A 13,828-nucleotide genomic window follows, 5' to 3' on the forward strand; every position below is an offset into this window, starting at 1 on the left:
GGGAAGCTGTGACACAAACCAGCAAGGGAGCCCTTTTTGTGTAGAGTCAGAAGATCCAGGATAATTGGACATTGGTCTGCTGCGCATTGATGGCTTGTGATGCTTGTAAGTAAAGACAGATTTGCAAGCCACGCAAAGCTAAAGTTTTTCATAGTGTCTGGTGGGAATTTGCAGACAGGAACTCTTTAATGAGGTCAAGCAAAATTGTGAACACTAAAGAAACTCGTCAAATAGAAAACATATAGGCAGATCACCACACAAGTAATTAGCCACAACAGAAACATCATTCAGTTCATAATCCGGTTCTTCTTGTCATGACATTATCTGTACTTGAGCCTTAAATTGAGAACAAATTCTCTGTTATTTCATTAGCATATTGTGGGATACATCCCACAGTAGAGCTAATAGACTGAAATCTCAGTCTGATGTTTGTTGTAAAGTTTCAGCCACTCTGCTCTGCTGTATCTGTGTGCTTAGAATTTGGAATTTTTGAATTTTGTTTTGCAATTTATACTACGGATTTTGTATTTTGTATATTTTTGTTACATTTAATATCATATCAGTAATGACATACCTTGACATGCACTACCATTTCTGGAGTACCACGTAATCACTGCACTACTGAACAGATGTAAAAAATGACTGCAAACTGCTGATTACTAGTCAAAATACAGTAGCCTCTCTCCTAGGGAGATCTGTTGATCTGTTGATTCGTTCAACCAGAAAGACATTTTGACAAAAACACACATTTCTGGGGCACCTTTCGTTGAAAATGATACATTTACATCTTTTAAGAGAATGCATTTTGGCTATTTTTTTTTTTTACAAAATTCTGCCATTGTTACAGCTCTTGCTTTTAAGTGTCAGCAGCAACTGCTAACACTGGATTTGTAGCCTTTTGCTTTGTCAACTACTTGACCTAGTTTGCCTTTTCCCACCTTAGAGAAGCAGGACCAGCTTCTGTCTTCAAGGCCTTCTAAGTCTGTCAGTCTAAATTCTTGCCATAACTCATAGTTTTTGAGATTTTGAGTGTCTTATTTAAAGAGTTGAAAATTTTAGATGCTGATAAGTGCTTTAGGATGTGCAGAAAAGCAGCTATGAGAGTGAAGTGATTTCTGATCTTTGTATCTATTCATCACTTCCCATACTTGTAGGGAAAAGAACCAGATGATTTAAGAGGTTCTTTCTACTTTTATATTGCTATTTGCTGTTAGCTTTCTCTGTTTAGAAATTGTGCTGAAGAACAAATGCATTAAAAAAGCCAACAAGGCAACATTAAATAAAAAAAACTGCTTTGACAACAGCTGGGAATGTAGCCCTTCACCATGAATTCTGATTTTTTTTGCAGCATCACACTTTGCCAGTTACTCAATTTGTCATGGTGTAATTTCATGGAAATAATTCCCATTACACTTTGATCTGCCTCTCCTTCAGCCTGTGTGGTATGGTGTTGCTGCTGAACTTTATTTGACTTCATGTAGTTCTCTTGCTTTGTATACAGTGTTGGAGACTGATTAAAGAGCTGACTAATAAAATCCATGCCAATACTACACAGAGATCACTATAGTATTATGTAAAGCTACTCTAGAAGGATACATAATGAAGTTTTGTTAAAATAAATATTTAACCCATGCCTAAGAAAGGCCCTTAATTAATATACTGCATAAGGTACAGTTTATTTAAAAAACAAGTATTTTCAAGTATTTTAGTAACCATTTCTTGCATTCTTTCCTGATACATTCAGTTTCACTCTGTTTCATCTACATCCTGTTTAATCAGAGTGAATAAATGCTTTTGTCACTAGAAGGATGCTAGTCAGATACTCTCTCTTTCTTCAATTCTGATTTTTTTAGAAAGATACATATTTTCCCAGAACACTATTGTGTAACTTTGTACTGTAATGGTTTCTTTTATTTTAACTTTTCAAATACAAGGAGGACTTGCTGATTTGTAAGATAAGGACTAGTATTAAACTCACTTAAGTCTCAGGATACAAGAGCAATCATAAATTATTTCCTGGGATCTTTGAATAGACAAAGAATGTCATTGTAGGTTAGGCTTGGCAGAAATTGGTTAATAACTTTTTCTCAAGAAAATATTGATGAAAGTTTAGTTAAGTCAAATAAGAAAAGATCAATAATTAATTTCTGAAAATCAGAGTGTCAGTAATAATAAGTGTTAAATTCTGTGTATAGATGCTTGTTTTGGTTTATGGCATAGTTGTCCATTGAGATTTGTGGGTCTTACAAATCTGTACTGAAGGCTAATTCCAGCAAAGGGAAGGTACTAAAATAACATCCAATACACTATGAGGAGTGTAAACTAAATAAAAGATATAATTACTTTTGCTTTAGGCACAATAGGCATAAATATTGTTTTGAGCACAGAATTAGAGGAGCTTGCTTTTTTAGCTTAGATTTTTTTTTTTTGTTGTTTGGTCCACACGATGAAATGATTGCTGTTTTTCTGCAAGATAATTGAGAAGTGGACAGGTGTTTTTGAAATATTCCTACACAGTGACAACTGAGCTGATAAAACAGAAGAACATTATTTGCGCTGTTAAGTTTGCATTTAACTGATGTGAAATAAACTAAAAAATACATATAGCAGTATTTTCTTTAAGAAATCTGAATTATAGAATCATAGAATTTCCTGAGTTGGAAGGTACCCATAAGGATCATCCATTCCAACCCCTGGCTCCACCCAGGACCACTCAAAAATCAGACTGCATGTCTGAGAGCATTGTGCAGACTCAAAGGACTCAAACTTTTGTTTCCACATCTAAAACTATGTGTTTTTATCAAAGCCATTTTACTCAAACTAGTTACAAAATTGGAGCAACAAAATCAGATAGTCCTCCGAAAGTTAGTAGCATATTAGCATTCAAGGAAACTGCTTTGAAACATAATCATTTCATAAAGTAATTTATTTGACAGTGCGAGGTATTTGCATCAATGACCCGTGAAATTTTAGGGAATGGCAGTTGACACTTTAGCAATGTATTGGTGAACTAAAAACATTTTTTATGAAACTCTGTATTCTGTACTGTTTGTCCTTTTTACTGTCCCACAAAAGCATTAATTATTGCCATAGATTATGCTGCATGGAAGGCAAGTCATACTGCTGCTCTCTTATCATCCATTTGTTGTTGGTTTGTGAGTATATGTGTGTGTGCTCGTAGAGATCATGTTCCTATAGTTATATTTTGCCTTACCCTCATTTTGTTGTACGTTAAACAGTGTAAAGAATTTTCTTCCCTCAGAGCTCCACTGCCCTACACTGTCTGCTGGTCTCGCTGCCTCAGAGAGTAGTGCTGGAAGACAGGTGTTCTTCAGGGGTGTTTCCATAGGTTGAATTTGTTGTTTTTGTGAAGGTTTTCAGACAAAATGTGAGAGGTATTTTGAAGAATAGAGGAGAGGGAATGTTACAGCAGATGAAGGAGTTAGTAGGAGAGAGTTAATCATTTCGTGTTATAGCCATAAATTACCAAAGTCTTAACTTTCTTGTTCAGTCATTAAATAACTCACACAGCAGTCTGTTATCATCTACAGTATTTTCTTTCTTACTCAGTGTTGTCAAGGTGTGGCAGCTTTCAAGTTCAGACATAGGAGCCGTACTGTTGCTGAGCTGATCCTGTAGGAAGTGCTTATTGGTTAAAAGAATAACTTAAAAGGAAGCAGTTAACTGTTACCTGATGGGAGAATAAAATTCTTTATCTCTCTTTCCGCAATGCATATATTTCTAAATTTATACATATTGGTGTATATTAACATCTGCGCTTTATTTCTTCTGAAATGGTGACACAGTGTCACAAGTGCAAGTCACCTGTGCAACAGTACAAGTCAGGCAGGTCCAGCCCCCATCCCACAGGCTGCATGTGGCCCACCACAGCTTGCAATGCAACTGTCTGCTGCCCTGAGCCATCATGCCCTCAGGCCTGGCCTGGACTTGGAACTGTCACTCAGCACCAATGGAACGTTGGTGCACTATTAACACTATCAGTGCTGAAAACAGAACAAGAGGAACCTTGCTGTGCCAGCTCAAGTTATGGCAAATAATGTTACGCATTTTGATACACTGCCTCAGTACAGTCCTGCAAAGAGCAAAAAATATGCAGCCTTGCTTTCCATTGTGATAAAGGAATTTGAGAGGAGGTTTCATGATTGCCAACAAATTATCATATTTTTGGTGTATTTGCAACTCCATTTTCAGTCAACATAAATACATGACCTTCAGATTTTCAAATTGAATGTATAGAGTTGCAATCAGATATTCAACTCAAAAATCTGATCGTGTCTCTCTACTGGACTTTTATAAGCAACATCTTAGCAGAGAGAAATACCCTTCACTTCACAATCACATCTTATTCATCTCATCTCTTTTTGGCAGTATGTACCTTTGAACTATTGTCAAGGATGAAGTACAAGAAGAGTAGCATTTCATCAAAAGTCAAATACTTTGAGAACACAACAAGAATGGCAGCTGCTGCCATTGAAGAGGACTGATGCAATAGTTTCACAAAAACAGGCTCAAATACCCCACCAATTTTATGATTTTGTTGCTTTCCTTTTCTGTTTTAATAAAAAATATAAAAAATCAATTTTTTCTACTTATATACATTAGCTACATTATATATTTTACGAGGGCTTCTTGAAAGTAATGCCTCCTATTTTAGGACGTTGGCCTACAATGTCAGAGGTGGATGCTGGTGCTACTTCATTAGAGATTAAACCTTCCCACCGATATCCTATTACATTTTGTTGCCATGTGACAGATTTTCTCTCTAGAGAAAACTCCTGGAAGTCTTAGGTGCTGTATCTGGTGGAAGCCTCTTTACCTGCTCCCCTCAGTTTGCTTTGCATCAATGCTTCTGGCCCTTTTGGTATCATAAAAGACGTAATGACATTTCTGTTATTTAGGTTGTTGGTTGGCTCACCCTGGAGTGGCTATCCGGCCAATAGAACTGGAGATATCTATGCATGTCCTGTTGGTACACCCAAAACCACATGCAAAAAATTGAATTTGCAAGGTAAGTCATAGTGAATAATGTCAATTATTCCTCATTTTTTTTCCCAGCCAATCTAATGAAATAATAGTTGGAAGCTAGCAAGACCAGTAGCAAAAACAGGTAACAGCAATGTAAGCATGAATTTTGCTTAAGAGGAGTTCAGAGGAATTTCATTTTTTGTTGGCAAGATCGGTATTCACTGGTCTCAGACTCCTTGAAGAATAAAAATATTTTTCTCTCATCCTTTTCACTTAACTGTTTCTGAGTTCTAAAATTAACTGTTGGTGAATGTTTACACATTTTTTACAACTAACCTTATGATACTGACGTGAGTTTTTTTATCTTTCTGCCATTTATTTCACACATGTTTAAATTAATAAGAAGATTAATAGTAAAATAATAACTATAATAATAGTATTTTATTGTTATTATTTAGTGTTTACTATATCTTTTCTGGAACACTTTTTGTTCTGCCTATATAAACACTTATACTCAGTAATCTGTAGCAGTTCTGTTAATACAGTTAGTAGCAATAATATTTATAAGACATTTTCTTAGTACTTGAGGATTCTCATTACATTCTCATTTTGAATCTCATTTAGTCAATATATATTATATGAAGACTTTTCTGCTTTGTGTGTTTATAGACTAAGTATAAAATGAGATTCTCTTTTGGATGTGGTGAAAATACTGCACAGTGGAGTAGTTTAGATGTGTAGTTTTTGTTTAATTGTGGTGACATTTCTGTTCTCCACTGTTTCTTTCACTTTTTTTGTCAAAAATGTGATTCTGGATAAGAGCAGCCCTAATACCCAGAGGAATGTAACAGGAGCTGCTCAGCTGCATCTACGAAGCCAGCCAAAAATGCTTTATTGGAAGGAAGACAATTTCTTCCTCTCTTGTGCCTTCAGCTCTCTTGGGAGCAGGTACTTTAAATGGCCCTACTTAATTAATGTCTATTACTAGCTAGCAAGTTTATGATAGATTAGTTCTCATTTCTTTTGTCTCAAAATGTTATGCAGGTGTTTGGAAGAAGCATCTTAGATTCTGAGACATGAAGGAATCCTAACTTACTGAGTTGCTTCTGTACCTCAGTTACTATTTTGCCACCTTTTTTTCTTTTTATTTCAGCTTTAATAAATATTCCAAATGTAACTGAGATAAAGGAAGACATGAACCTTGGCTTGACTCTGATCCAGAACTCAAAAACAGGAGGATTTCTGGTATGTATTGAGTATGCATTCAATAGATACAGAAATTCACAAGGACAATGAAGAAACTAGAATTCTCCACACTTTCTGGTTAAGTCTAAACCAGATGAGTTTTATTATGCAGCGTTGATAAATACATATTTTGGATAATTTAAAATCAAGCTCTCATGTTCTGGGATCCATGCAGGTTGTCTTCTGTATTTATCCAAATACCAAATGGAAGAAAGCGACTGAACATATAATTAAAGATTTTGTCATTTAGGTCACAAAGCACTGACAGGAATGTTTCCACAATGTGCATGTGTAAGGTAGTCTCATATAGCTCTGGTTATGCTTTCAGAAGGCAAATGAGACCGCTCTGCATTAGGCACTTGCACGGTGACTACTCTTCTGAGATGCTGGGATTTCCAGTCCTGTTGATCTGCCACTTGCATCAGCGATATTGTTTATTTGATGAGTGAGGTGAAGGGGCTGTATTTTCTATGTGCGCATTCTGCAAACTGCTCCTAGGAGCATGTAAAATTGGGATGTAGTAACTGAGAGTAAATTCAGGCCTGGTTTGTATGCAATTTTATGCTCTTAGCTATAGGCTAAGAACTCTGGAAATGTAGATATGTACCAGTTTATGATTTACATATGCTAGGTAGGTAGAGTAACCAATATAGAAAAATGAGATTTGAAAGTCTCTTTAGGCTTGTTATTTTTCTGTGGCTTCTTCCTAGTAATCATGAAATTATTCAGCTGTTTATATTTACCACCATATAGCCTAGTTCACTGAAGTACTAAGTTACAGATTTAATTACAAGCTTTCCAGCAGTTCTGTTAGCATTACTTAGGCTGATCAGAAGCTCAGAGTACAGCAACAGTTCTCTTCTTGATTGCTGGCTTGAGGAGATATTGTGCGATCTTGTCTCTTGAGTAATACCTTTACTTACTATTAACACTGTCCCCTGCATAACTACTTTAATCAGTATCAGTGACTGATAACTACCTTAATCAGTATCAGTGACTGAAGTAGTATAAAATATCTTAGGAAGAAAAAAATGCATTTTCTAGGAATACTTGAACTTCTTCATGTAAAAAGAATTTCCTGATTCATGTGGCATTGATGATTATCTAAGTTGCATGAAGTAGTAAAGCAAAGCAAAACGCACAGGAAAAATGTTGAATGCTAAGATGTGAACGATTTGCCACATCTTTGGGAAAAGGAAGTTCCTTTGGACAGAATGAGTATTAGAGAGTGGTGCTTATCTCTGTCTCAGCCTCCTTCAGTTTCAAAAGCTCTGTCACTTATATACATCTAGGATTGAACAATAAGCAGAGACTGTCTTTGCTCCTAACTGCAAGTTGCTGCCAACCAGGACTTCACTCTGAGACACATCTCTGGGAGCTGGGCTCTGCGATGGGCTCTCTGTACCATGCTCAGAACTTTCCACCAGCTCATGCTTCATCCTCCTGTGGCTGCTTCTCCCCTGGGTTCCAGAATATTGTGCCTGTCTCTGCTCCTTCCTGAGAGCTCTCTCCTGACTGCTCAGCATGTCTGTGCCGCAGCTCGTGGACACTGTGGGTTCAGCTTTTTGATGCCATGTGATTGCTTCTCCCAGTAACCTAACTACAGGGCAGTCTTTCGGACATGCCTGTTACATTTTTTGCAGAACATTTTTGCAGTGTTTAAGAATTTCATTCCTCTGATGGCTAACAACTTTTTTATTTTTTTTAGTCTACATTTCTATCAGTTTGTTCTTGGGACGCTGCTGTTCAGTTATTTGAAGGAGTTCCCACCCATCCCCTGAATGTAAAATCTCACTTCTACATTTAACACGGCATTCCCTTTTATGCTTTTCTTTGCTGGACAAACAGGTTTTTGGCTGAAGTGAGATTTTTAAAATATACCTGTCTTGAATATGACAGACCAGACATATGCTGTATTCCACATGAATCTTTCCCAGACACTGTGCAGTGTATTTAGTACTTCCCTGTCTCAACTGCTTCTTGTTACACACCTTCAGGTCATGTGTGCCACATTTGCCTTGTGTGCGTACAAGTCACCCTGTAATCAGTCAGTCCCTGATCCAGCTGCTCCTTGGTCTCTTCCATCCAGTGAGCTCCCAGTTTGCATTCACAGTTCTTGGATTAGTCCTTAAGGGCAAGTCTATGCCCCTTTCTCAGATTATTCTTTTCAAGTTCATCAGTTCATATTATCTTATCTACCAGTTTTCCCCTGCACTAATGGTGCATCTCACTTTTCTGACTGTAACCATGCTAGAACACTTGAACATATCCATAAGTATACTTACTTTCTTTTGTCTAGAAATATTGCCATCTTGTGAAATGTATTCAGATATTTTGATGCCATCTGCCACTGGTAAACCTGTCTGACATTTATCTCATTTTTAATTTATTTCTGCCTTTAATTACTTTTCTTCTTTTTTTTTTTTCAGTACTTTTGTCAAAAGGGTAATGGTGCTATTGCTATCTCCTCTCTTCTGACATGGAGATGGTACATTTTCTGTTGTCCAGAGTCTTCTGACTTTGACAGAATTGATAGGTGAATCAGAAAGTATTTGTGTTGGAGCTATCATTTCTTTCAGAAATGTTGGACAGAGATTATATGTTTTCTCCTTGCGTTCCTAATATAATTTTCTTATAATAATAATCCCCCCCCCCAAATGTCCTGATGAGAAAGTACTGTCTCTGTGTTTGTCTTTTCATCTAGTTACTTTTGTAAAAGTCCTTCTAAGATCAGAGTTCTTGCTTTTATGCAAGAAGCTGAAAACTCTTCTTTATATAGAGATCATTTTCATCAAAGCGAGATTATTTTTGAGGAAGGCAAGGGACAATCTTTTTAGCAGCAGCCTGCAGCTAAGTCAGATTGTGTATACTGGGGAGACCATGAAGAAACTCAGTTCACAAATATTTTGGCAAAGTAGATTTCCCTTGAGAACAAGTCTTCTCAAATTAATAAATCCACGTGCAAGTGCTTGTCAGTCACAAGGCTTGTCAGTCCTGACACTGTATGTGTGCTAGTAGAGCATGCTGCAGGAAAAGCTCATCCCTGTGTCTGGAGCTATGAAGATGCTCATGGCTATGATGCCACCTCCTGGTTTAATAGAAGAACTTCTCCACGTGATTAAAAGCAACATGCAAAAATGAACTCTATTTTTAAGCCAATAGTTTGTAAAGCAGGTGAATTAAAGCAGCACAGGTTCCTTGCAGACTAAATCACACTCCTAGAAGTTATAGCTGTGCATAGTCTGGTGGAAGGAGCTTGCAAAAGGAGGCATTAGGATGGCCACAAGTAGAGAGTCCTTTTTATGAGAATGTGCATGAAGGGGGTTATCTGATATTGTCATGGTGATAGCAAGTCTCAACCTGATAACCCATGGGGGCTCATCTTATCCTAGATTCCTTTCATCCAGCTTATTGTGCTTTTGTATATGGATGCAGTGAGACCAGTACTTGTTATTTTATAATTTCTTTTTGTTATTTCTTTTTAAAGACTTGTGGTCCCTTGTGGGCACAACAGTGTGGAAGCCAGTACTATGCAACAGGAGTCTGTTCTGAAATCAGCCCAAGTTTCCAGATTCTAAGAAGCTTTTCTCCTGCTGTTCAAAGTAAGACAACATTTGTAAAACAGATTCAGTAAAAAAATGGATCAAGCAAAACTAAGATACATTGTGTTGGGGGCACTTTAATTTGGGATTTTTTAAAACTTGTATATGGAGAAAGCAAAGCCTTTGTGTTACAAATAAAGACTGATGGATTCAGATCTAATGCTGGTAAGAATCTGGATTTGCTCCTCTGAATTCAGAGGCACTGCACTGGAGCAGTGCAAATTGATACCGGCTCAACATCTACATGTGATATTATTGAGTCTTCATTCAGACAAAACCTTCTTTATCTGAAGTGTTGCCTGTGTGAGACCTAGATATGCTCCTCTGGATTTCACCAAAGACTTTTAAGTAAATTGAGACTGATGTCTACTTTTTTTTCCTTTTTTAGAGTGTTCTTCTGTCATAGATATTGTAGTGGTTTGTGATGAGTCAAACAGCATTTATCCCTGGGATGCTGTGCGGGCTTTCTTGAAGAAATTTGTCCAAGGCTTAGATATAGGTGTTAACAAAACCCAGGTAAGTAAAATACAACCTTGGGAGAAGGGTCATGTGAAGGAAGAAGTGGATTTTATTAGCAAATTCTGGCAAATCTAAAGGAAACCAAGTTTGTTTTAGCATAACAATAGTAATTCCCCCAAGGCCATAAGTAATGCAATTGGCCTTTATCTTTCAGTACTGAGTATTTTGTTTGTTGGTTGTTTTTCAATCTGACAGCTAATTTATGCCAAAAATGACTAGTAATTTGATTCAAAATGTAGAGAAGCTTAAATAGAAGTCTAGCTTATATCTAATGGGCACAGATCTCTTTTATATATAAGATAATATGCTAGATAAAAATAATTAAAATGTAGTCTGTGGAAATGTGGTAAAAGTAAAAACAGATTTTTGCGTGTGTCTGTTGTTGTTTTTTTTGTTTTGTTTTGTTTTGTTTTTGTGGGAGGTTTTCATATGGCTTTTACTTTCGAACTGCTGTATCTTTAAATAGGATTTTTTCCCTACTTGGTTACTGTCTGATCTTTGAGTTCTTTCTCCTTTTAATTTGATGATGGTAAGGAAAATTTTGTTTCCTGTTTTTAAACATTTTCTGTCTTTGCAGCTGTCCATTTTCCATAAACAATTCTGGGAACAAAGTCTGGGCACTGGAAATCTCTCTCCCAAAGGCTGCCTTCTTCATTGGGCTACTTTGGAAGCGAGGTGCTTAAAAGTCAGGCTTCCTGCTCAGAGTCATGAGTTCTTTCTGAATCTTACCTTTACCATTTTCCCTTCTTTTTCTTTCATGCTACATGAACATCTTACATATTTCCATAGCATTCACCTGTATTGAAAGTAAGTAAGGTTTGCAGTGCTGTCAAGTAACTAACCTGTAGGACTTCCTTTGGGAAGATCAAAATGAGGTGCTGTCAGCTTGTAGAATTCTTGCTCTTTTCTGATTTTTTCCCATAGCTCACTGTATTACTGCTGTCCCTAAGCTCTTCTAGAAGTAATCAAACAGACATTTAATGCCTACTGTTTCAGATTCTTTGCATTAACATATTGTAGTCCGTAATAAATGATGTAAGATTCAAAAGTATTTAGATTTTTTTGCTTTCCAAATTAGTTAATATTAATTGGTTTTATGTGTTGGAAGAAAATGGTATGCATCTGCAGATCTTCTACTCCTGCTTGACAAATAGTTATGCATCATGATACTACATAAGTGACTGTAATATGCAATAATTTAACTTAATTTCTTCATTTTCTAGGTGGGTTTAATTCAGTATGCTAATAATCCCCGTGTAGTGTTCAAGTTGAATGAATACCGAACAAAGGATGATGTTGTTAATGCAACGGAGAAGACGTTTCAGCAGGGAGGAGATCTGACTAATACTTTCAAAGCCATTGACTATGCAAGGTAAAACGTGTTGATGATTACTGTGGTATGATTACCATCATATCTTACCTCACAAGGCGAGGAGCACATCCTGAATTTCATTCCCTCTGGGAGCACAAGTCCTCAGAGGTGCATTTGTAAATAGGTACATGCAAACAACTGTACATCAGGTACACATACAGTGCCTCCTGCAGCTCAGGGCAGGGATACGTAAATCCAACTTGCTGAAAAGCACATCCTTAACTTTTGTGTTAAACTCTGCACTCAATTAGCAAATGACATCAAGCTGAGTGCAGATGACACAGAGAGGTTGTGGATACCCCCTCCCTGGAAGCATTCATGGCCAGGCTGGATAGGTCTTTGAGCAACCTGGTCTAGAGGGAGGTGTCTCTGCCCATAGCAGGAGGATTGAAATGATCTTAAAGGTCCCCTCCAACCCAAATCATTCTATGATTCTATGATTCTAAGTATTTTTGGTACCCAACAGATACATCTCAGATCAAGCAGAGATTTAGTGGAATTAGTAACACATGTGTTTGGAGGTCACGTTAAATATAGGGAAAAAGAAGTCTCTTATCTGGCATCAGTTAGTCACTGCATCACTAATAGCATGAAAAATTTGAAAAAATTTAAATGATATACTGCGATTCTGGATACAAATAGAAACCAGGTGTGTTTCTCAATAGGTGGGTACTATTTTGTGGTTGGATCAGGGGCAAGACTGTAGGCCTTAGTGGCTGGAAATTTAAATGGTCTTGAAAATCTTATTTAGGGAAAGAACCAACCTTCAGTGGAGTCCAAATGTGCATATTTCTCCCTTTTTATTTGAAATTAGTGTGGCCAGTTCCTAGCTACTCTGGTATTACAAAATATTGATGCACTTTTTTTCTAAGTCAGTGATAGATGTGTTCATTGAAGTATATATACAGGATTCCATCCACTGTGAATTCTGATCTTGTAAACCCACTGTTTTATGACAGACAGCATGCCTTCTCACCTGAATCAGGGGGACGGCCTGCAGCCACTAAAGTAATGGTTGTTGTGACAGACGGTGAATCGCATGATGGCTCCCACTTGAAAACTGTGATAGGTAAATGCAATGAAGACAATATAACAAGATTTGGCATTGCTGTAAGTAATCCTATAATTACATATACTATGGCATATTTGGAAAGATCATATTGTGTATACATGAAGGTGCCTGTTCTATGTATAATAATTATATAATAATTATAATATATAAAATAATAATGTGTTTTTGCACTACTGAGACTTAAATTTGGTTAAATTGATCTTTATGAATTAGTGAAACATAGGTCATCTTTAACTGGCTAAAAAAGAGCAAAATTGTATTAATCTGAGCAAGATCAATGGTTTTCTCCTTTGCTTGGTTTATGTCTTTTTCCTGTCTGAATGGTCCATTGTAAAGATATAGTATCATTTGCAATTCTTTAATATAAATAAAATTAATTTTATTTTTGTTGTTATACGTGGAATGCTTACTCAAATGGTACACAAGGAAACTGAGTAACAACATGATATCCTTTGCTTTTCTTATTTTATTATTTTTTCCCCCCCAAGGTTTTGGGATACTTAATCAGGAATGAACTCGATACTAAAAACTTAATTAAAGAAATCAAAGGAATTGCTAGTCATCCAACAGACAAGTATTTCTTTAATGTGTCATCTGAGGCTGCACTATTGGAAGAAGCAGGAACACTTGGAGAGCGTATTTTTAGCATAGAAGGTAAAATACTCAATGTCTCTGAAATACTAGATGAGATTCCCTCAGATGAGAAGTGAAAATTTTGTTTGTCTTCACCTTGGTGTCAAAAGGAGGGGCAGCTGGAGTTGCAGGCTGCTTGCTGGTCCCCAGGAGGTTTGTGATTTGCACAAGCTACTAAAATCCTAACAATCTTGAGCTTCACTTCTCTGCAGATTAGTGGGAATTGTTCCTCAGTTTCTGAAAATTTCACTTAAGTCCTCAGTTTCAGGCATCAGCCAAGGGTTTGTCTGTGTGCATCCAAATCTTTTTACAGCTGCTGTCACTGGACAGGTAAAGGTATCTTTTTTCTTGCATTTCTCTAAGCAAGTGTAGAGATAAAAAGCAAGTCAGAAAATTGAG

The 13,828-nt window shown here is 36.8% G+C and overlaps 1 protein-coding gene across 3 annotated transcripts in view; it reads left to right on the forward strand.

The window, feature by feature from the left end:
• ITGA2 (integrin subunit alpha 2) overlaps positions 1-13,828 on the forward strand; it is a 68,398-nt gene that overhangs the window by 20,788 nt on the left and 33,782 nt on the right. For all 3 annotated transcript variants that reach the window (XM_021380413.1, XM_021380410.1, XM_021380414.1), the window contains 7 exons: positions 4,920-5,029; positions 6,140-6,231; positions 9,719-9,833; positions 10,222-10,349; positions 11,576-11,724; positions 12,684-12,834; positions 13,285-13,450. In XM_021380413.1, the coding sequence (XP_021236088.1) occupies positions 4,920-5,029; positions 6,140-6,231; positions 9,719-9,833; positions 10,222-10,349; positions 11,576-11,724; positions 12,684-12,834; positions 13,285-13,450 (911 nt within the window). The remainder of the gene's footprint in view (positions 1-4,919; positions 5,030-6,139; positions 6,232-9,718; positions 9,834-10,221; positions 10,350-11,575; positions 11,725-12,683; positions 12,835-13,284; positions 13,451-13,828) is intronic.

The sequence above is a fragment of the Numida meleagris genome, chromosome Z (assembly GCF_002078875.1).
Source record: "Numida meleagris isolate 19003 breed g44 Domestic line chromosome Z, NumMel1.0, whole genome shotgun sequence".
Taxonomy (NCBI): domain Eukaryota; kingdom Metazoa; phylum Chordata; class Aves; order Galliformes; family Numididae; genus Numida; species Numida meleagris.